This window comes from Erithacus rubecula (assembly GCF_903797595.1).
Source record: "Erithacus rubecula genome assembly, chromosome: 1".
Lineage (NCBI taxonomy): Eukaryota > Metazoa > Chordata > Aves > Passeriformes > Muscicapidae > Erithacus > Erithacus rubecula.
The window spans coordinates 102,053,212-102,077,506 of record NC_136658.1 but is presented as its reverse complement, the minus strand read 5'-3'; the positions used below and the strand labels follow the sequence as shown (position 1 = coordinate 102,077,506).

Below are 24,295 nucleotides of genomic sequence, written 5' to 3'. Positions count from 1 at the left end.
TCCATCCAGGCTTCAGGACTAGGATGCAACAGGAATATTCTGTATATGTATATCAGAATTTTTGAGTTCTGTTTTGCTATGTAAGACATGGAATAATTACCAAAGTTTTATTATCCTCTTTATCTAATTTCATTTCCCAAAAATCACCACCAGTTTCATTTGGCCACTTCATAACCTCATTTGATCAGCCAGTTTTAAAGACTTCATTTTTAAGAGCATAAGAGTGCAACAGAAGTTAGCAATGTGGAGTACCTGTATCTTGGGGTCCATGGGCCATTATAGGCTGTATCTGTAGTTTTTTGCTCTATTTCATTCAGTATTCTGCTATTAAACAAGGAGATTCTTGTATTTTTGCCATTTTATAATTGTGTGACATTTAAGAAAAGAGCATTAGACAGATTAGCATTATATTTCATGATACAAAGTGGCATTTGGAAACTTCTGGAAACACTGTTCATGATTAAAGGTGTGCATTATTTAGGTCTTACCATATAATGTTGACCCTAAACTGCAGATGATAAATCTGAAGTTGGCCATAAAAATTCCAGCAGGAAATGCAGGATGGAAAAACCTCTTTTAACTCTTCTAAAATGGCAGTCATAATTGGCTCTGATCACACGTTGAACTTTTTAATGACTAAAAATCTCATTTTAGAGATTTTTGGTCATTAAAGATGACTTCTTCTCTAGTTAGGCATGCTCTAAAAATGGCATATTTGTAAAATTTTGTATGTGTGCTGCAGCAGCAGACAGTGCTGATGGTCCAGGGAAGCAGTGAGGGTTTGCTTGGGCTTAAGAAGGGCAGAATCCAAAATGAGAAGGGGCTCAATTTCCAAAGTGCCCATGAATCCAATCCAATCCAATCCAATCCAATCCAATCCAATCCAATCCAATCCAATCCAATCCAATCCATGTGCAGCTGGGGCTTGGAGCAGACTAGACCCCAAGCTGTGAAGACCTTATGAAAAGCAGGTTTCCATTGATGTTTCTTCCTTGTAGCCTCTCAGTTGAGTAGTTGATGTATTCTGACATTGTTTCTCAACTACATCATGCAATATTAGACCTCACTGCTACACAACAAGGTCTGATTGTTCATCAGTCTTACCTAGAACAATAAAAAATTCATAATCTAGAAATAAATCTAAATATTTGATTATAAAAACCTATATTTTACAGGTATATAGTGACATTTATTGCAAAGGATCTCAAGGAGCTTATAGGTTATGCAAACACTTCTATTGTATCACTGTCATGCAGATACAAATTTTGGAGGTGGCATCTTGCCAGCCTGTATCATGGACTGATTATGGTGGGGAAATATTGCTTTAGCATGTTCTTTAAGGGGGAAAAGCATGACCTCCTTATAGTGTCTAGAAAACAGTATTTTCTGATTTATAATGGTGTCATCTGAAGATAATCAAAATGTAGAACTCAGTGAATCTTCTTTGAAAAGCTAAGATAGCTTACACAGATGGGAAATTCTGATTCTTGAGCAATCAGTGTCTTTTCCTGATGCAAAGATCATCTCATAATCTTTTTTCCTGCCTTTATCTGAAGTCACCAAATTCATACCATGCTGCAGTGAAAATAATTGGCATCAAAACAAATGTTATGTGAATAAATATACAGTTTCTTATCTCTATGTTTGTATTAAGGTATTAATGATGATAATGTTAGGTTAAACAGCATAAGTCACACAGGTTATGCAGGTAGAATTTTAAGGCTGATTTAGAGAATTCTTATCATTAAAATTGAAATGTGAACATAATTCAGCACCTTGCTGAGTTACAGACACGATGGCCACCAAACAATATAATAGGAATGTAAAAATGAACTCTCTTTTAACCACCATGATGCTGAAAGGAATAGATAACAAATATAATAGATTTCTAACAAAATGAGAAAAAAAATTGACAGGATATATGTGAGAGTGTATCAGCACTACACAATGCTTCTTTGTGTTTTCTGTCCTAAATCTTTTAGTGAAAATTAAGTCAAAAGATTTTTCTTTGCATTTAGAACTTTAAAAGTACATTTAGAACTGAAAATTACAAGAGTAACATTTAAATGTGGACATACCAAATTTGCTCTTTGAATAGCTGAAGGAGAAATAGTTTACCATTGGTAAACATACATGTATTTTTCATTATGTTTGCAGTGCTAAAGTGAAATATTTATAAGATTATTTTTTGTAGTATCAACTACTACCATCCTATTTAATATTTCATTCATATCTCTCCATAGATTAAAACAGTACTGATGTTCAGAGAGCCAGCATGCCACCGTTTCATTATGCATTCTGCCACAAAGTAAGAATGTCAGCTTACCAACAAGAACTGTGCTCACAGGCAAAACAAGTCTCAGCTCTTAGAACACCTACAGAAAGAAATAAAACTCAAAAATTAGGTAACCACTAAAATGTATGTCAATGCAAATAAAGTAGGGAAATTTAAATTCACTCTTAAAACACCCTGTATTTTGTTGTGGTATTTAATTTCAGTCACAACAGCATTGAAAGTAGCTGGGTCTATGGTAATGGGTTCTTACACTGTGCAAGCTCAAGCATTAAAACACTTTGAAATTGCTCTCAGCAAACAGGAAATGTCTGCTTCTTGAGTGCTGCAGCACACAGGGATACTAGAGCATATACATGAAAAAGCCTTTGCTAGCTAGACTTTTAGGTGGACTTAACCATTAACCTGTATTAGTTTTGTAATGGACAGTAAACCTGTACTGATAACCAAAGATAAGAAACAGCTGGTCTCAGCTTCTGCCAAAAAGAAAATGATTATTCTCTATGTATAGCTGTAAAAAGTACTGCACATTTTGTCAACTCTAATTTATGCAAGGTTAGAATCATCCAGGAAACCAGAAGTGTATTATAGACAGCTTCACACCAACCTCTTGAAGGAATACTAAACCCAATTATGCAGAACATCACAGAATTGTTTGTTTTTCCTATAGCACTTAGCTCTCATGAAAGCAAAAGTATTTGTTCCTCTTCTAATGGATCAAGAACACTATCATATGTAAGATTCTGTGATAATAAGTTATGACTGCAAAGCTCTTACCCAGATTAGTTCAGATACAACTGAAGAAATACATCTTCTGGAAAAATACACAGGAGTCTATTCTTTCCTTTAGCTGTTGAATTAAAAACAAATCCAAAAGTGGAACAACTGTAACTTGGGAGTGTTCCCATTGGGAATATTAATGATTGCTTGGGAGAGAAATATATAGCAAGGTCAATTTTTAGTTAACACTGTAGGGTATTTTGTTTTCAAAACTGATAACTAAGTTTAGTCTGATTTGAATTATTCCTCAGATGATGCCAATTGCCATGGGTAAGACCCCTTACAATTGTCACTGAGTAAGCATTTTGAAACTGGTTGCTGGTCCACATACACTAACCTAATGTGTGTAAATTACTGAATGAAAGTATGTAAAGAAATCACATAGTAACTGATAGTGTAAAATGAAATAGTGATCCCTCTTTAATTTCTTGGCTATTGTTTCCTCCTGCCATCTAGAATGGAGAGTATTGGATCAGTCATCAAAATTATATCTACAGCAGTTTGTTTTCTTACAAGTAGAAAATATTTAAGCATCATGGTTAAGAATTTTGTATGAACCTGAAAATGGGATTAAAGTTGTTTTGAGATTTTTAACATCGAAACATTACCTGATATTCTATTTTTGATACCTTTTTCATTTCTACAAATCACAAAACAGGTTAACTTTACATCCTTTGAGGCTGTAGCAGAGCACAGAAGCTGAGCAGCTGCAGCTTGTGCTGCCAGGAAGGAGCAGCTCAATGGACAGCAGCCTTGGCCTCCACAGCTCCTCTGTGAACACAGAACCAAAAAGGAGTATTTGATCATATATAAATTAGGTGTATTTGAGTATTTCTATTTGAAAGTGCATATGATTTTGTGCTCTTGTGTTTGTGGGCCATGCTACAGACTTCAATGGCAGTGTAGTGTGCTAGTTTTCCAAGAGATCTAACACTGTAATTAAAATTCTGTTTCTTGCACAATTTGAGAGTTACTGATTCTCATGGTTCATACCTTTGAAATTTACTTTTCTTCTTTTAAGAACATGAATCTGTGTAAATGTTAGTAATAGGAAAGCAATGGCACTCAGTACAGATGGCTGGCTGGGGGTTGAAGACAGCAGAATGTGTAGAGATGCTGAGGTAGAATTTTCAGAACTCCTTGGACACCAGCAATCTGAAACAGGATTATCATATTTATGGAGAGAGACTTTTCACAAGGGCATGCAGTGATAGCACAAGGGGAATAGCCTTAAGATGAAGGAGGATGCATTGAGATTGAATGTTAGGAAGCATTTCTTTACTGCAAGAGTGGCAAGGCACTGGAAGGTTGTCCAGAAAGGTTGTGGGCTCCCCATCCCTGGAGGTGTTCAAGGCCAAGCTGGATGGAGCTCTGTTTAATCTGTTTAATAGGAGGTTCCCTGCCCTTGGTGGGCAAATTGAAATGAGATGATCTTTAAGTCTCTTCCAACCTTTGCTAGCTTCTTAACATTGTCCAAAATTTATCTGGACTTCATTCACTCTTTCCCCAGACTGTATCCTGTTCCCAGCAGTTCTTCCTTCTCCTCTTCAGACCATCTGTAATGGCACCAGTTTCTCCCACAGCTGATTTGTGTCCCTCTGTGGAGTCCCAAGTCCCCCTCCAGACCCTGTTCACAATTCATGTGCAAAAGCAGTGAGATTTCCCTAGGCAACTGTTTTAGAAGCACTCTTCATCTCTTTCCTTGAACTCTTACTTCCACATACTCCAATATATGGGCAAGAGAGAGAAACTATACTTCATTCTACAGACTGACTTCTGTGAATCTGGTACAAAATAGATGAAATATGTATATTGGTATTTATTATTTGACTGGGTTGTGATTTGTTGATTTTGATAAAGCAACTTGGGAGTGGCGTTTTTGAAGTATTTTTTTGAGTAAGAGAGGGAAAGAAAATAGAGTCAAATGGTCAAGCAGCTAATTAATTCCTAATTATCCTGGTAACAACTTCTTTCTTTTGTGAACAGCAGGGGTCACTAAAAAGAAGAGTTACACTGGGTGGACTGGCTTTTTTTCACCCCCCATTAGATTACTTTGAATATGTTTTCTGTTTTAATCATTTTATTAAAGAAAGAAATTCTTGGTGCAACTTTGTTTGACAGATAAAAAACTCCTAATAAAAAAATCATCTCCCTGATTATAAAACTATAAATTATCTCTGCCTGTAATGAAAAATAATTTATAATTCTGTTGTCAAATGATTTTCATAGAAACCTCTTTTACAAAATATTTTCATTGTGTTATAAGCTGATGTTGGCATGTAACACCATGACAGCAAAGAGTGAGCAAAGTTATTTCCTCTTTATTTGTTATGATCACACTGGCATTTTCTCCATTATTTGCTGTTATTAGAAGGCAGTAAAACACAATTAGTAATGTAAGAAATAAAAATAAAAATGTCCCCCATTCAGAACAAGTCAGCAAGAGAATAACAACAAACAAAATACTTAGATGATATCTCAGTGTAATTTCACTCATAAAATGTAATCAAGCATATAATTCTGTTCTTAGAAGGATGGGAAGTGCTGACCACTCAAGGAAAGAAATAGAAGAAAATCCAGTCAAACATTTAGCAGGAGGAATCCTATAAGAGAACACACCAGAAATAAAGGTTGCTCCTCTGCTTCGTATCTATTCTGTAAGCTTAGCTTTCAAGGAGTTTTTGTAGTTATCTTTGCAGCTGAATGAGTTCAATTTCTCTGAGATTAGGACAGAAGTTTCAGAACAGCAGGTTAATCCTTCCTGCCTTCAGGGGCAACTGAGCAAACAGACCTGTATCAACGTGGCTGAGGGTAAGATTGTAATTCTGGAGATTAGCATTGTCTTTCCTGTTTGACCTCCAGGTTTCTCTTCTAGGTATGTTTGTATGTATGACTGTATGTGTGCAGTTATTTATTTGTTTGTTTCTTTGTTTGTTGTTAACAGCTTCTGTCCAAGGCCCCTGGGAGAGGGCAATCTCACCCAACAAAGTGCCGTATTATATCAAGTGAGTATAAATAGTAATTCATTCCAGCTATTTACATTTCTTATTTAAGAGGAGAGTTAGTAATTTTCTTAAATGATTGTGACCTTCTCCTATAGTGTCTAAATGGGAAGGACAAAAAGGAACAAAACCTGCAACACATTTCACAGAAGTGCTAGCTATCTAAAAACACAGTAGGATGCACAGATTTGTAAATTGTTTGGGTTTATGCTACTATAAATCACCTGAAATGAAGTAAAGCCTTGAAGAACCTGGATTATAGTTTAAATTGTGCCATTGCCCTCTGTGTATATGTGTGTCAGGTTTGCAAAACCAAAAAAACCTCAACATTCTGAATTGAAGTTGTAAATGTGATATACTAGGGGTTTTTTAGTCCTGTATATGTTAAATGTTTAATAATAATTTAATAAGTTAATAATTTTGATAATTTATAATGGTTTTAAATGAATATACTCAATACTATGAATTCCTTTAGGGACAGTACTTGCTAAAGTCCGTAGCTGAGGAATGGCAAGGGTCATTATTCCCTAAAGCCTAATCCTTTTGAGTTTAGTTCCTAAACTAAGCTAGTTTGCTTTAAGAGTCATGTCTGCACAACAAATGAGAAGAACATTTTTTAAAAGACACAATTTGGAAATACCTGCTCCTCATTTGCTAAGCAGAGCCACCATACAACAACACCAAAAAATTGGTTTAATACATTTTTTTCTTCTCTTTTGAGTTCTTTACCTGTGGCATGTCCTTTGAACTACTTATCCTACTTCTGAAAGAAACAGGTGATGCAATACCAGCCATAAACACTGTAGTGCAAGTAGCAAAGACATGGGTATTGTTTAATACACCTATTTCCATGGTTTCTCTTTATACTCCCTAAACACTTTTCAAGCTCAGCTTGTGTCACTGAAGCCATTTGGTTACAGAAAGCTCTTGCAGTGGCAGCTCAGTTGCAACTTTCACAACAGGATGAACTTCTAGAACAAGTATTTGAGTTATGCATGAAGGAAACTGGTGCAGTTCAGAGGTTCAGTTACACCTGGCTATGCTGGTTTACTGTTGCATTAATCTTATAAGTTTTCTGATGTTTGCTTTTGGCTGTGAATGATGAAACACTCACAAAGAAACTGGAAAGCTCTATCAAGGAGGGGCAGTCTACCAGAGACAGGCTAGAAAGCAAGTCAATGCTCTGGCATGTAAGACTCAGTTTATGGCACTAATATGAAGGCAAAGATTTTCTCTTTCACACAGCATGACTTGCCAGTATGGGGAGGGGAGTTTGGCAGTTCTTAAAGTAGGCACAAAATGCACTTCATGCTGTGCTTGGAACCTCTGTGCCACTCACATCCAGCAGACAGGTGTAACTGGTAAAATGGTCAGAGCTGATCTTGCTTACTCCTTCCTACTTTTTAGTCTTCTGTTCTGAGCAATCTACAAATTCAAAGAATTATGTTTATTTTGTTTACTTTGAAAACCATTTTAATAGTCATAAGCAATTGTAGCATTATGCTATGGATACTGATTTAGGATCCTGCCAACTACACCAGTTTGTCACAAATAATTGATTCAGATTGCTAGAAGAATCACTGTCAGAGGTATTAACAAGTGTGGGTTTAATATGAATTTATAAAAGTGCATCTTAATAAAGTTCAGTGGCAAGGTTCACTCTATTAGTTACTGCATTATACAAAGGAAAATCAAATTCAAATATGTTTTGAATGATTTACACAGAGACTGAAGAGTCAAAGGGTAAGGACCCTCCCAATGGGTCATGAGTTTCAGACCTCTTGCTTTCTAAACTCCTGATGGAGCTTAGCTGTGGCTAGGACCAGACTTATCTCAGACTTGGACAATGGCATATGTCTAGAGGAATTAACAACATGGATTTCATTAATATTTATTTAGCATGCTACCAGCCACTTACCAAGGGTCCATAAGTAAGGGGTCTCTCTGCCTTGGGTAAGGAAGGATTTCTTAGGTAAGGAATATCAGTCCTTGAGAGAAGTCCCAGCTCCAAGGGAGAGTCACTGCTGTGCAGTCCACTTGCAGTTTAGAGAAGTTGAGTTGGACTCATCCCAAGATTGGCTGTTTGTAGAAAGGCCTCTGCCTGAAGGAATAACCTTGAGAGTTGTGCCAGGGCAAGGGGAGGTCAGTGCTGTGCAGCCACACTGCCCTGCAGGGAGAGCTCAGAGATGACTCCCTGGGGCTGTAAAGGCCATGGGATAAAGTGGTTGGTTTGTAGTCAAATTTAATACAGGGGGAAGGGTATGTGTGAACCTCCTTGTACCCACAGCCTTCTTTGTTCTTTGATAAAAGACCCTTGGAAAAGCCACCTGCTATTCATGCATTACTCACACAATCTGTATTCCGAGCTCATGTGCATTGGTGCTCTCTGGGTCACTCTGCCCCTTTGGGAGTTTCTAGAGGAGTTCTTGGCTACAGCTCAGGTCTTTACTTGCTTTGGAGCCTGTACCAAATTACTGATAGTTTGGTTAAGGGGTCAAGTACATCTGCCATGCATTACTAGTTTAATTAAAGTTTTAATTTAGCTACATCTTTTATAGAAAAACTTGCTGTCCTTGAGATGGTAAAGTTTTAATGCATCTTACTGAGCTGATACATCTATTGCCTTTTCCAGCTGTCCTCAGTCATTTTTTTATTCATTCATGCTCATCAATCATATTTCATGTTTACAAACAACTAAATTTTTTCTGTGCCTTTTTGGCTTTTAAAATAAACACATTCTTTTTAAAAAATCTTTGATGCATTACTTTCCTATTAGTTGTTAACTCTCTAAAAGAACTTCATGAAGGCTAAGAAGATACAGGTATCATTGTCTTCATGGTCACATAATTTTCTTTCTGTCATCAATGTAGAATATTGCTGTTAGCCCTCTTCATTAACCAGATGTACTACACATTTTATTTGTTTTCATTTTATCTGTTTTTCCCTTGATGGTTAACTGTTTTATCTCATCACTTTCCCATTTGTGATGATATTGCAGTCAATAATCCATAAATCAGGCAGACTTCATGCTTAGTCTTCAACACCAATGTTTATTTATGGTTAAGACTCTTCATGACCTGGGATTTTCTTGGTTAAAATTTCATTTGTATGCAGTTGATTAATCTGTAGCAAGTAGTTGTTTCTAAAGCTATTACTTCAATAATTCCCTCTTGAGCTTATTCACACCAGTTGGTTTGGGGTTTTTTTGTATTTGTACAATTTGTAATTGTATTTGTATAGGCAACATAGCCATGGACAATGTAATTATCAACGGTGTGCAACTTGCTTCAGCTGTTCCCAGTTCTGGCACTGGGTGGTTTCTTGGTCTAGGGTGTCTCATGAAAATTGCCTTTCCATGGCCCTGCATTTCCCAGCTGCTGCATTTCCTTCCACCCTTTCATGTGCTTCCCTCCTTATGGAGGTGACCAGCTAGACCAGAACTTCAGCCCCACCCTTCTCTTCCCCAGCAAACTGAGGAAATCTGGTTTTTGTGTTCAGGACAGCAGAAATATCCCAAGCTGCAGCTGGACGTGGCTGCCAGGGCACTGAGCACTGGCTCAGTGAGACCATGAGATGCTGCTGAGTTAAAAAACCCTCTGCTTTGCCTCTGAGGTAAAACATGCAAAATTGCTTGAAAACACATTTTATCCAACCCTTTTTGTTTTGATCTTTTTTCTCCTTGATATATTCCTTGTGTCTAGTACAGAATTTAAAGATTTCATTAGATTACAAAAGGAGAGGACTATAAAAAACTAGTTTTCAGTTTAATCAGTCCTGTTCTTTGAAGACCTTGATCCTGCTCATACTGCAGTGCAACCCAGAAAATGGAAAGGAAGAAGCAGGTACAGACATGTCTGTACTCTTTATTAATGTTTTAGGTATTCATTAAAATTTCTAAATTTAAGTTTTTAGAAGACAAAACAGGCATTTACTCCACATTAGGAATCTGAAAAGCAAATGGGAAAAATACACACCTCAAAGACTACAGAATATGTGTCAAAAGATTAAAAACGTCTCAAAATCTAAAAAAGGCAGATAATAAAGGAAGGGAGGCTGTGGATTTTTACATTGTAATTCAGGTTAGATCACATTTTAGCAGAGCTCACCCCATGATGAAAGGGATCTCACATGTGCATGCATGCACACGTATCTTCTTATCTTCCAATCAAACAGATAGAGGAGCTGCTCCAAAGCAGTGACAGGTAACAAAATCAAGTGTCTGTTTTCCATCTTGCAGCACCAGAAGAAGTATTTGGTCTTGCTGCACGACCCAATCCCTCTGCAGTGTCTGTCCTCCCAGGGCACAAGGGGACATTAAGCAGCTCTACTCTGAACCATGTTTGCATCTCTCTTGTGTGTCTCTTATCCTCTGCTCTGCAAACTGGTCTATTACTCAGTGTTAGGAAATCTCTGTTGCCTCAGATTAAAGAGGAGGAGTGGGATTGAAGCCTGAAACATACTTTCTCTCCAAAAAAAATATTCAGTAGCCCTGCCATCAGGAATGTGTTGAAATCTAGTAGGTGTGACTTCTATATTTGTACTAATCTTTGACATTATTCTTCCTCCCTGTATCTAGCTTGCCAGCTAATAGTGTCTCTCTTGCTGTGCCCATTCTTTTGAAGGATTTTAAATGCTTCTGCAAAAATACAGTAGTCTTTCATCTCAGTGCGGAAACTTTCCAAGTTATTTCCCAGCCCAGCTTATTTTCTTACACAGATTATAGCAGTTCACTGAACTTTGTTCTGCTGAAGACAAAGCTGGATTCTCAGGAGCACAGCTCTGACTCCTTGAGAAGATCCATGTGAGCCTTTCTCTGTAAATTAGCTATGCTGTGAGCTAACTCCAAGGACAGGGCATCTCCACTTGCTCACTCTCTTCCACGTTGTAGTTTCCTATGAGACTATTTTATTTGCATTTAATGTATCATCTTGTGACATACATTTTTGCTAGTTTTAGATCCTTCATTCTTCCCCTATATCACAGTAGAGATCTAGCAGGCCAGTTTCTATAAACATACTTCTTTGTTGTCTTAATTTTTAATCTCTCTTTCAATTGTTGTTTAACCATGCAGAATTTCAACACAGAAAAAAAAAGCTAAAACCCCTGAGTTTTCATTGTAAAAACAAACAGATTAAAGCCATGATTCTTTTACTTTTGTTCAACTTAGAGACAGGATAAATGAATGTATCTGAATGAAATTCTGCCAAGATAAAAAGTGAAGAGATGCTGTTCTGAGAAAATCACTCAGGTTAATTGTTTCTTCTGCAGAATGTAGATAAGTACAAGGCACAAAAGGAAGTAGGAAATATCCATCAGACAGAGCAGAGACATGGAGAACCATAAATAAATAATGTATGATTATGTATATGTAGTGAGAGAAGCTGTGAGCAAGCTATGAAAACCATGTGTATGGCTGACAGTTAACCTATCTACCAAATACAAAAAAAAAGTATTGTTTTTGCTTTTTAAAAACATAGTTATTATGATTTTTTTTTCCTGTCTTTCAATTCTGAAGTCTACATAGGAAAATTGAAACTATTGTGAAGGAAAGAAATAATATAATACTTTTCAGTTTGCCTTTATGTGATGTAAATTCTCATGTTGTTTGGCATAACATTGTAAATGATATTTTTTAGAGGTTTGTCCAAGTGCAGAGATTTCCTTTATGATTTGTAGGGTAGTGAAGCCTTGGTTCCAAAACTTGTCACAAAAATTTAAACTCAGAGTGTAAATAAATGAGAAATCTTGAGCCTTTAACTACCTTTATAATGAAAGCAGGGGTTATAAACAGATGTGTTCCTGCTGAGTGAGCGAGAGCACTCAAGGAAGACATCGTGGGTCTGCTCCTCGTTGCCATCTGTCAGCAGGGAGTTACTGCCCTCACATCAGGAGCAACTCAAGGAGATTAAATTTGTTTTTAAATGAATTATAAGTACTCAGCAGCAATTTTAGTGTATCTGAGCTGGTGTGGGGGCTGAGGGCAGGGCTGTAGCCTCTGGTTTGGGGCAGGGAGGGAGGGAGACCGTGTGCTTTCCTCCACAAACACAGTGCCTGTTGTGGAGAGAGGAGAGCAGCTTCCTTGGGTGCCTGCAAGCACATGGTCCTCCTGATGGTAAAGTGGAGAGTAAAGCACTTAAGCTTTATTTTCATTAATTTTCATTAAATTCATTAATTTCAAATGTTCAGGAAGAGTGTATAGTGTTAAGCATTACAGAGGGGTTAAACAATGCAAGGATAATTTTGTGCAGGTTAAATCTTAAAATGCTTTATGCAGGTAATGAGCTGGGTAAGAATTTTAGATGGAATCTGACTTTCCTATTTTCCTAATTAAAGAGGACATATCAACATATTAAATCTATTAAATCCAGCTAGTCATTTCTCTCCAGCTCTGGGACTAGGAGATTAATATATGAACTGTTTTTATAGGTAATAGTGTGAAAAAATAAACTTTTGGTACTGTACAAGGAGTTCATGTATTTATAGTGTAGTAGAATATAATTACACAACCTTCAGTATTTTACTTTTATTGTAACTGAAGTTGTTACATTTATTTTAAGCTAAATGTGATTTTATCTTGAATTTTACTTCATTTCTATTAGCTTCTTTTTACTCTAGTTGTTAAATGTAGACTGGCTACACTTAACAATTGAAGTAAATGAATGAAAAATTACATAGCCAATATAAGCTTTACAAAGTTGAGTGACATCTATACAATATGGTCCTATTTTATAGAGTATATGCCAAATCTTCCATTAAAAAGTAGATTTTACAGCTGCTCCTGATAGCTAAAATGTATTGCCATCTACTCAAAGCCCATCTTTTAAACAGTGTGCTTAATAAGCGGGATTCTAAAATAGGAATTATGTTTGATTTCCATTGGAATGCTTTGAACTTGAAAAGATTAGACACATTAAGGAAAAAATAGAAAGATTTGCCTGTCAGAATTTTCTTTTTTTTTTTAAAGATCAATTACGTACTTAATTTAGATGACAGACAAAGAAGAGACAACTTCTGACAACTGTCCAATATAATATTCAAGGAAACGGGGAACAATATCTCAGATTCCTTACATATTAGTGTTATATCAAGGAGTCTCATACTTCTTTTTATTCCTCCAAAGACTCACAGCTTCTCCAAAGCAGCACTTGTCCCACCCATTGCCTGCATTGTCCTTGGTCCAGTGTCCCTTCTAATGCAGCCAGCTCCACAAATAAGACAATTTCTCCATTTCACACAAGAAAAAATCCACCTGTATAATAAGGGAGTCAGCATTAAATTGATCCTGCTTCACCTGCTGTGCCTTTTTCTGTCTTCTTTGTGATCTTGTCAGTCTAAAATATGGCAGGAATGTGATTACTAATTGTGTTAGAGAAAGGTCTCAATAGCAGTGAGAAAGCAGTGGCTATGGCCAGGTTTGCATTTCCAGCTCTGTTTGCTGTGGATGCACAGCTCTGGTGGGCAGGAACATCCTCACATTGGCACCTGAGGCCATGCAGCATCCAGAGCAGACTGAGAGTGCAGTAATCAGCCACACCAGATGGGCTCTTTCTGTTTCCCTAAGTGGCCTGTCTGTCAGGGCAAGGTCAGGTGTTTCCCTGGATTCTTTTTCAAAATTAATTCGTGGATCCTGTTGAACTGCTCTTGAATCTGTTCTTTCTCTGATCTTTCCAGATGCCAGTTCTCCTGCTGACTGCAATAAGTTCATATTTATCAGAATATTCTCCACCTGTCTTTACAAACAATTCTTGCCATGAGAGATTTGTTTAGTCTTTACTTACTGAATCATTATTATGGATTAATTGGCCCATTTTTCTCCTAATGGGATGCCTTTCAATGAGTTTTTTCTTTCTTCTTGTTAAGCAATAGCTAAAATCAGTTGTGTTGCACATCAGTCCTGTGATATCCTTATCTTTAGACCTTAAATCTTGAGAACTAGTTAGTAGATACAGAGTCTAAGGGTCATATAAAATTAATTAATTGAGAACTGTGTAAATGTCAGTAAAGGTGCAGTTAGACTTAAGGAAATAATCTAATGAATAGGTTAAGAATGACTAAATCATCTATATTCATTTTACTTATTTCTCATTTTCTGTTTTAAAAGTTGAATTTTATGAGATAAGTCATAGTTTCAAATATAATCTTTAGATTGGCAGCCTCCTGCATGCTACTTATTTGTTTTGAGTTTCAAATATTCATCAGATAAACTTTTATATTAAGAAATCTCTGGCTAGATAGTTTAAGAAAAACAAACCATAATAAATGCACCTCATCTCTGAATGAATTGCTTTTCTTAAAACTAATTTTTGTAGCACAAGCATTCATGGCATTGCATTTGCCATGGCTATTGAGCTCAGAAAATGAGATTATGGTACAGCACAAGCAGCACCCTTTATATAACAGGCCTGGCAGGGTCACTGAGTGACGTCTACAGCCTACAGAGTAGAATAGTGAGTAGAGGTCAAACTTTGCTCCTTATCACCTACCCACTCTGTGTGTCAAGGTCCTCCCTCCTTTTTTTCAGCAGGACCAAAATTTGTTAGCATAAATGCCAAAAGTAGGTGTTTGGGAGCTTGAGGGGGCATGAACTCAATACAGCAATAAATTACTAAGAATTAAGGTTGCTGTAAATATGTTCATAGTTGTTGGTGGTATGAGTTTTTTTCCTCACTTGTGTACTTCACATTTTATAATGTGAACTTATGCAGTATTATGTTAATGAAATATAATGGTCAATTTAATTTTGGGGCTTAATGTTAAAATTTTGTGCAGTAGGTAAAGGGTTTTAAAGAAATCTAAATATTTTAAACCATGATAATACAGTGTCATTCAGATATTTTATATTTATCTAGATGTCTGCTAGGAAAGTTTCTATTATTTTAATCTTTAAGTATTAGATATATGGCTAGCAAATAACCCAGATTGCCTTTTGAATTTTATTATATACTTGTCTCCTAGTTTTCTTTATCAAGATATTTTTTCTGTTCAGTACTGCAGAACTAATACAGGAGTGGAGGGGTAAAGATATATTATTCTGTGCTTCATTTTTCAACAAACTTAACTCTTTTTTTTTTTTTCTTAAAAGCTGCATTATTGGAGAAAATGTTGTAAAACTTTTAATGCTTGAAGGTTCTGATACCCTGCATGAAGCATTCTAAGAAAAATTGTTAGAAATATTACAGGCATGGAATTAAAATGCAAAGAGTAGCTAGAAAATTACTGTTTGGCATGGGAATAGATAATTTTATACAAACACCTCAACTATATAAGCAACATGGAGCACCATGATAAGATTTTAATCATAACCCAAAGCTTTTCTAGTTGAGACATGGGTGTTATACTTGCTATTGATTAAGAGACACTTTTGCAGCAGGAACTTGCCCATATACATCTCAAGGAGCTGTTTGCTAAAGGGTAAACGGTCATACGAATGTATTGACCTGAAAATATGGAATAAAGAAATATGAGGAAGATAAAAAGAAATTAAATTTCAATTGAAAAAAAATTCTGAAATACTAAAAGTACTGAAATACTAAAAGAATTTTTATTTCCAAGCACTATTTTCCAATCTGCCATTTGCCATCCTGTAGGTTCTATCAGCAAAGAGATACACAATATAACATTGTAAAGAATGTGACAAAAAGTGAACAAATTCTGCTGCACCCTGAAACATAGAAAAACTGCACCTTCATTAGAACAGCAGAAGCTGCTTATGTCCTCCTAGATCAGTGATTTTCATCTACTGTTTCATCTTCAATTTAAGTCTGCTTAAGTGCTTTTAACTTTAGGACTTCATCAATGGCAATGCTCTTAGGTGACCTTACCTATTGCACCTTTTTTGACAACAGAAAAAAAGTGAAAGCAATTGCAAATGCTGCCTGATGCAACAGCAGTAGCTGCAGTAAACAGGATACAGCCATAAAGACTGGATATATCCCTAAGGAAACCAATGTGTAATTTAATTTCAGATATAAAGATAGAGATAATAACAATATGAAACCAACTCATAGGTGAATATTCCCTCAATAAAGGATTCACTTGAAGGTCTAAAAATGCAAATTTGATAGGAATCTTAAGGTTAAAAAATAAATATGTTATGTGCACATATACACATTCTGTTACTCCTGGGACTCCCTCTGCCCAAACAGGGAATAATTTGAAAAGTGTTTAAAGCAAAATGCTCATCAGTGAGGATCTTCTTTATAACCCTGTTTGCTGAGAATCCCTGGAATGTATAAATCATGTACTGCATTTGATAAATATGATTAAGCAGCTCAACTCAGAGAAGTTCTGAAGTAAAGAAGCCTGCATTTATGGTAGTTTTTCTTACATCTTGATTACAGTGTTGCATGTCATTAATTTACATTTACTTCTGTGCTTGAAAGCATCCTCTGCTTCCATTTTATCACCAGATCCAGTCATACTGCAGTTGCCAATTTTGCTGAGCAGATTTTGTTAGTAAATGAGAAGTTCCAATGTAAAATAGTTTTGTGTATATTAATCAGCTTTTAGCTATCGTGTGATGTGCAATTACTTTTTTGCTGTGTTTTGCTGATCCTTGACTACAAAAACATAGCCATTGAATATTAAAGTTTGCTTTCATGGCACAGTGTTGATATTCAATGTGTCTTCTGTAAGCAATGCTAGTTCAAATTCATTTTGAAAATCATTCTGAAATTTTACACAGTTTAAAACAGAAAATTAAACTCTGTAGCTGAACTACCATTCAGAGATACTCACAGTCAAACCTATAGGCTTTGTTTTTGTTTTTTTAATATAAAGCCCACAACATGGTTTTAATCAGTATAGAGAGCTTGCATTTATAATTCAAAAATTACTGTGTGTTTTGTAATTGCCTTTGTGAAGCAAAAGGGAAAAGCTGTCTCCAAGTGATAGACATATCCAGTACTTTCAGAGGTGACTGAAATGCACATTAGACAACTCTAAATTTTGTTTGGATTCAGATTAAATATATATTTTATATATATATAGGGCTATATATTATATAGCCCTAAACTAAAGTTATAGTAGATACAAATCTGAATAAGCTTCAGTTTCAACATGATTGGATTTTTGGTGTTTGGGAGGTTTTTATTTGTTTGTTTGTATTTTATGTGGTTTTATCTTTCTTTGTGGGGTTGTTTTGGTTTTGGTTTGTGGTTTTTGGGAGGTTTTTCTTTGGGATTTTTGGGAAGTTTTTTTGTTTTGGATTTGTTTTTTCGGGGTTTCTTTTTTTGTGAACATTATAAAAAGTAGGACTACTCAACCAATGATAAACCATATGGTCTGTCCCCAGCAAAGGGAAGCATATTGATAAAGCTGCTGCCATAGTACTGTGCAGCAGTAGGAAATTAGAGAAAAGGGTTTGTCGCAGTGAGGGAAATAGAATTGAAAAACATTATTTGTTTGAAGGAGAAAAGTCTTGTTTGCAACAAGTTTCTTTGAAGCAATAGCAAGTTACAGATGGTATATTTCACAATAGGAAATTAGAAGAATGGTACCTGGGACATCAAGTAGCTGAATATTAGAGAACAAGTCTATTTGCTTAACTTCTTCAGTCCCCAAGACATTAGGAGCATAACAAAATGACTTGGTTTAGGACTTTAGATTTCTCATGATGTATTTTCTTTGAAGCTTATCTGCTCCTTCTTTCCTTACATGGAAGTTTCTCTTCAGGACTGCCCTTGATAAAACAAAACAAATCTTTTCTCTAACACTGTTCAATATGCAGAACATTGCCCTTCTTCTTCTTGGAATTTGTGTCTTTTTCCAGTTCATGTTTTTGTTTCCTGTCCAGTCATTTCTAGCTTCTGTTCCATTTTCTCCTTAAAACAGCTCTTAATAAGGTCACTAGCAATTTCCTGCCATCCAGTTCCAAGAATCTTTTCAGTGTTCACTTTCTTCTAGGTCATTCCACCACTTTCAACAACCATCTTGCTGCTGTCCTTTCATGCCTTCTCTTGGCTTGCTGTCAGGCTTTCCCTTGCAATAATTTACTGTTTGCTTGTTCTGTATCTTTCTTATCCTCCCTTCGCAGAGCCAACCCTCCCACTGGAAACTCTGCCTCCAGCCCACCACCCTCCTTATTCTACTTTCTCACCTCTCCTTTCCCAGTTTTGTTTAATTTAGTTATGCTGATGACTTCTAAATTTGTTCATTACAGTTTTCTTTCCTGTTTTTAGCACTTGTCATTAGATAGTTATTAAGTCCCAAGCTCAAAATAGATGTTTTCTCTCAAACGCCAGTGTTCCTCTGTTGACATTTCTATTATTTTACACAATGTTTTGCTGCCTCTGTTGGCTATCCCATGCACTTCATGCCTACTTACACATGTTGCTTGTCCTTAAGATAATTTATCTCCTTTTCCAACACCAAACAACTATATTTTTTTCCCTGATTCTCTCCTTCTGAGAGATTTTTTCTTGGTACTCAGTCACTCTGATTAGCAGTAATCTAATTCAGCCTCAGCCATTCATTGAAAGATGCTGTGTTCACTTTATTAACAATAGTCATAAAATGAATTGCAACAGCTAAAAAAAATTTTATTGCACAGAATAGGAAATATGTGAGAAGAACTTAGAAGTTGTTGGAGGCACTGTTAGTCTTTCCATCACCTAAATCCAGGTGACAGAAAGATGTAACTTGGAGCATCTTTATTGCTTGGTTAAATACCACTGGATGTCTCACTGTTCCTCTGCACAACAGGCAGATACTTTTAACATTCTACCCATCCACATGGATCAACAGAGAATTTTAAGGAACAAAAATATTTCTTTCTTATTAGGTGTCCAATCTGTCTTGAAGAAGACTGAGGTGATCTTGGTCCCACAGATATCTCCATGCCAGCAGGCTCTGTTAACTTAAACCCCTTGACTTCTTTGTCCATCAGTGTTGCCAGGGGCTGACATTGTCAGAAATGCCACTTTCTTATCTGAAAAATGAACTGTGAAAATATAATTGTCTTGGTAATGGTGTTTAGTAACAATTTTCCGTGAGGCACTTCTCTCAGATTATTTTCTCTGTTTCAAAATAATTACATAAATTCTAAACCTTTGTGTATTGAGGAGCTACCAAACTTTAACTTATGAGTGTCAGTTTGTTAACACACATCAGTTCCATATTTGTAAATTACTGTTTGCTTCTGGCACCCTCTGAATTCCAGTTAGCTGCTAAGGTTTTTCTTACTAAGTAGAAGAGAGCCTTGTCCCTTCTTCTTCTGAGATAACATTATCATGGGGCAATGTCCTGCAGAAGTATGGATAGCCCTGAGCCCACTGGCTCTCAAGACCAGCTAGCTGCCTCAGGGTTGTGCATCCCACCAGGTACAGCTGCATTCAGCAGCAGCACAGAGCATGCAGGTTTTATCTGCAAAAATTACAGTCAGTAGCATTTTCAACATCAAGCCCTTCTCTCTACATGAAGAGTGGGTGCTCGCTGAAGCAGGACTTTGATGGCAGTGAGGTTCAGAGGTCACCCAGTTACCTCTGCACAAACCTAACACCAAGAGGAAAACAAGTTCTGAGTTAACGGATCAAGGGCAGAAAATCTTATAATCAGACTTGGTAGACACAACCATTCTCAGACAAATCTATATTTTTTGCTGTATTTCTCTTTAGTACAATACCATGAAATTCCAGCCATCTTTAGTGCAGAGTTGTATTTAGGTACAGAGGCTTGCACAATAGCCAACAATTCAAGGGCAAAATTGGCCAGGCCATTTTAAAACAGCACTGGAGTGTACCAATAGACTCAGAGTGGATTTCATCCTGGTCATGCTGGAAGAAAGTTCAGCTACTCATTAAACCATAATGAATGAATGAGAATTTAAAAAATATTTTAGCAGCTATTCATCCTCACACCAGTCGCACTTCCAGCAATCTCACACTGAACCAGAGATGTAGCACAAAGACAAATCAAATCCTTCACCAGCTCAGCTCTTCACAAGAGAAGGCAAGTTTCCTTTCTGTTAATGCAGGATGCAACACAATGAATCTCAACTCTAAATTAGATTCTCTCAGCAGTGCTACAATGGAGATATCTAATAATAACAATTAGTCTGTATAATGTACTCTCAGCAGCTGTCTGTGATGCTTTTCATTGCAGTATGCTTTCCTCATTGCAGCCAGTACTACTGACATGCTGTTAGCAGCATAGTACCTACTTTATATGCTGACATTGCCCCAAAATTAGAAATGGTAGTTGAAACTTTTTTCCCTTCTCATGAGAGATGTATGCTCATGATTTGCAAGGACTTGGTGCATTAAAAAAGAGATTACTATTGCTATCTATGCTATTTTTTCTAAACATCATCTACTTGTCTCAGCACTTCACAATTAACAAATCACAGCAATACCCCACTAACTTAAACCAGAATCATATCCCAGCACCCACTCAATTTATTTTTGTTGTTAAGTTATTCAAAAAATACCAACTCTAATTTCCAAATCCTAACTGCTTTTCTGAGCTGGTATTTAGCTGATTTTTTTTTTCCTGGCAGCATTAGCACTTGCATTTCCCCTTTGCTAGAATTGGTGCTCCTTTAGCATGGCTCAGTCACAGTTCTAAGCTCTGTTGTACTTTTTACTATACTGTCAGTCTCAGAAACCTCTTTATTCCACCTTGCTATTAAAAGGAGAGCCTGCTTTCAACTTCAAGTCAAGCTACAGTTGTATTATTCTAAAGCTTCCTTTGGAAAAAAAAAATAGAACAAAGTCCCCATCAGAGGTAATTAATTTTGACAGTGTGGGCTTTGTAGCAATTCACAAACCTGTACTTTGTGCATCAGCATTCCTTATTATTCTAATTAAAGTGGAACATTGTGCCCTCACCAGTCATTAATGGGTTTTCATTTTGTAAATGACATTTGCAAAAGTTAAAACGGGCAGTTCATATGAAGTCCACAGGCAAGAACGTTAAAATTAGCATCACCATAGCAACAGTCTTCCATCATTAGTATTCAGGGCAACAGCAAATGTTTTGTTGTGCTTTTGTTTCCGAAAAAAGATTTTTCTTCACTTGTCATTCATGAATAGAAAAGGCTCAAACCCATATATTACAGGTAAAATTGTTATATTTATTTTGATGTCACTGTTCTAGAATTTCCAAATTTTTTCAAGGTATTTATTTTTCAGGGCAGAGGTTGAATTTCAGAATCTCTACAGCAGTGTATGTCTAACCTCCTGAGCAACATTTATCCCTTGCCAGCCTGCTGCTTAATGGTACAGTTTCATATAAAGTCTATCACTTCTACTCAAGAATCTGTACCAAGTTACAGATTCTGCTGAGAAACTGTAAAAGATGCATGCACAACAAGACATGGTCAGTCCCCCCACTGCATGGAGAGTGCATCTCCTCTGTGCTGGATTTCATGGTTAAGTGATGCTATTGATATATCATTATTCAACCCCCACCTCAGGAACTGAAATGTAAGTGCACACATCATGTCTAGCAAAACAATATTCAAATATCATCTCATCTTGCACAGTTTAGAACTATGGAGAGAAGAAATGGCATATTCCACTGAAGGAGACCAAGGCAGATCATAATTTTCCAATGTCCTTTACTGGAAGAGGTGGTGCTGGCTACCTTTTTTGCTCAAAGTTTAAAGAGGACTTAATTGTCTGGAAGCACACTGCAGCAATATGTTGCAGTTTGAGAAACAGTATAGCACTACATTTCCTAAATGTAAGTAGAGGCATCCTGTTCACAAAGGTCTGGTCCAATGAAAAGCACATCATCAATACTGGGAATGCAGCAGTTTTACTCTAGAAACAAATATTTTGTGTGCAGGCAGAGAGGGGTTAAGGAAAGAAAAGAAAGAGGGAAGATGTTAGTGGAAGTAGATGGATGAGCAGGGTGAGGTCAGTAGGACTGCTGGTTTACTTCCCAGTATCCTGGCTTTTCAGTAATGAGCACAGATCAGAAGTAACTGAATGTTCTCTAGCATTATGTCTCTGGGATTTAATTTGGCACAGGAAGATTCTTTCCTCTTCCTCTTCTTAAAATACTTCATTTTGCATAATTTTGCAAAGAAGAGTCTTTAACGAGTAAATACACTCTAGTGCATTGTAAAAGCTGGGGGTATTGTCAATTTAATGAAAAATATTCTTGTATTTTAATAATGGGGCACATTTTCATACAGTGATTGCCTCTCTAATACCTGCCCTTGCAGTATTGATTAATTTTTCAGCTAGTGAAACTTGCAGAACTGGAAAACCTTTAATATGGTGAATACTTACATACCTGAGGAAAATCACTCGCAATTAACTAAAAACTACCCATGGTAGGTTGTCATTTGGTGTTTGGCTCTTGGAGGGCTTTAACACAGAAGGGGATTGCAGCAACTCTGAGGTTCTGAAATGCCAACATATATATGTTTATTTCTTTTACAGAACCACCTTTTTGTTAGCTCAAGTTCATTTTCCCCATGTGCTGATTCACTCCACTTTTTTTTTTTTTTTTTACTTTTTTTTTTTTTTTTTTTTTTTGTGGCTTGTCAGATGCTTTCTGGGAGATACAGCATGCTAAAACAGTTAATTTTCTCTTTTTTAAACTTCCATATCCTACTGCAGTGAAGATACTTACTGAACTGTAATATTTTGCAGAAGTTTGCCATTTGATCTTCACAGATAAATTCAGTGGAAGATAGTACCATCATAAAAAAGGAGTAATTTTCACTGAATCCAGAAAGTAGTCCTCATTTAACTAAAAGGTTTCATGTCTAACATTCTGTCTAAGCAAGTTCTTTGTACATCTAACTTTAATACTAGTTCCTTGCATTGCAAGAATCTTATAATCATCAGTTAAGTAACCTACCTTTTAAAAAATCATCTTTGGAGATCTTTTTAGATTTTTAGCTCTTTGCAGTAATTGAATTATAACATCATTAGAAATATTTACCTAAATTGCAAGGGGTTGATAGCATTGTTTATTGCAAATGTGACAGGCAGAGAGGAAGGATCTGTGACAGACTACTGTTTTTCCATTCCAGATTTCATTCTCAGACAGACCCTTGAGCAGTGGTGTGGCAAATGAGAGGAAATTGCCAGTTTCTTATTTATCCAAAACAGTTAAATGCTGTGTTTCCCCAAATATCTGTATATACTTTCTACTTAGGCATATCCTTGAAAAAGCTACTGAAGCTGCTCTTCATTAAAGATGTTTCTGCATTGGGTGTGGAAATACAGGAGATGCACCTCTGTGAGCATGGGTTTCAGATTTGCCATACTAGTTGCAGATTTCTCTAATAGAGAGTAAACTCTGGAAGTAAAAGTAAGCAAATTAAATATCTTTCTGTTTCACAAATTATTCTTCTTTAAAATCATACCCTCTTTCAGCCTATAGAAACCCCAGAGAGTGGGAATAAGTGCCTTGCAGCTGTTTTTCTAAGTGTAACAGACTGTATTTTGTAGCTGGAAATGTCAGTGATTACAGGAATAAAAAATAAAAACCAAGAGTTAGAACTACTAAACCAAAACCACATTTTTATTTCTCATCTATAAACTTTTAGTGCAAGTAATTGGGAATACAGGCATCTTGAAATTTTACTTCAGTGTTTAGAAAGAAATTTCTTCCAGATTTCTGGCAGTGAGATCTTTGTAGCCAGTAGGACACCATTGTTGAATAGCATATTTTAGCTCTGTACTTCAGATTACCTTAAGTACACCTGAAAATTAGAGGTTATAAAACTGATTCCCAAAGATCTCATCCTGATGAGCTCACCATCATTTCCAAACTTTGTATGAACTTCAGAATCTAAGTAAGCTATTTTGATATAAACCACTGCCAGATTATGTTGCTGGCTATAGTTGCACTTACCTTATTTATTTCCTAATTACTGCTAGTTAATGGGAGTGCTTATGCTTTTAATACTGCTGTAATATTACCAAACAATTCCATTGCAGAATTTGTTCTATATCTATGTATTTGACAAATACTTATTCCTGCACAGTCCTCATTCATCTACTTTTCCACTATTTTAATTGTGCTATGTTACAAAAGCAATTAAAACCTTACTAATATGGTTATTACATGTTAAAACTCACTTTCATATCCTATTATATCTTCTTCTGTGTCCAGTCTGAAGGAGAAATAAATATTTAATTGTAGTCTTAACAACCTTGAAATGAGCAGAAGAACTAGAGGACTCACAGGTTATGGTGGTAGCAGTTTAAGCTCTCATCAGACTTGCTGCCAGAAGTTTGGAAATCAAATTTAAGTTCTT

General features: G+C 36.3%; 1 protein-coding gene across 12 annotated transcripts in view; it reads left to right on the top strand.

Moving 5' to 3' along the window:
* Window positions 1-24,295, top strand: part of DMD (dystrophin) — a gene marked incomplete at its 3' end in the record, with an annotated part of 1,131,161 nt that overhangs the window by 1,009,519 nt on the left and 97,347 nt on the right. For all 12 annotated transcript variants that reach the window (XM_079310888.1, XM_079310881.1, XM_079310887.1 and 9 more), the window contains one exon: window positions 6,018-6,078. In XM_079310888.1, coding sequence (XP_079167014.1) covers window positions 6,018-6,078 — 61 coding nt within the window. The remainder of the gene's footprint in view (window positions 1-6,017; window positions 6,079-24,295) is intronic.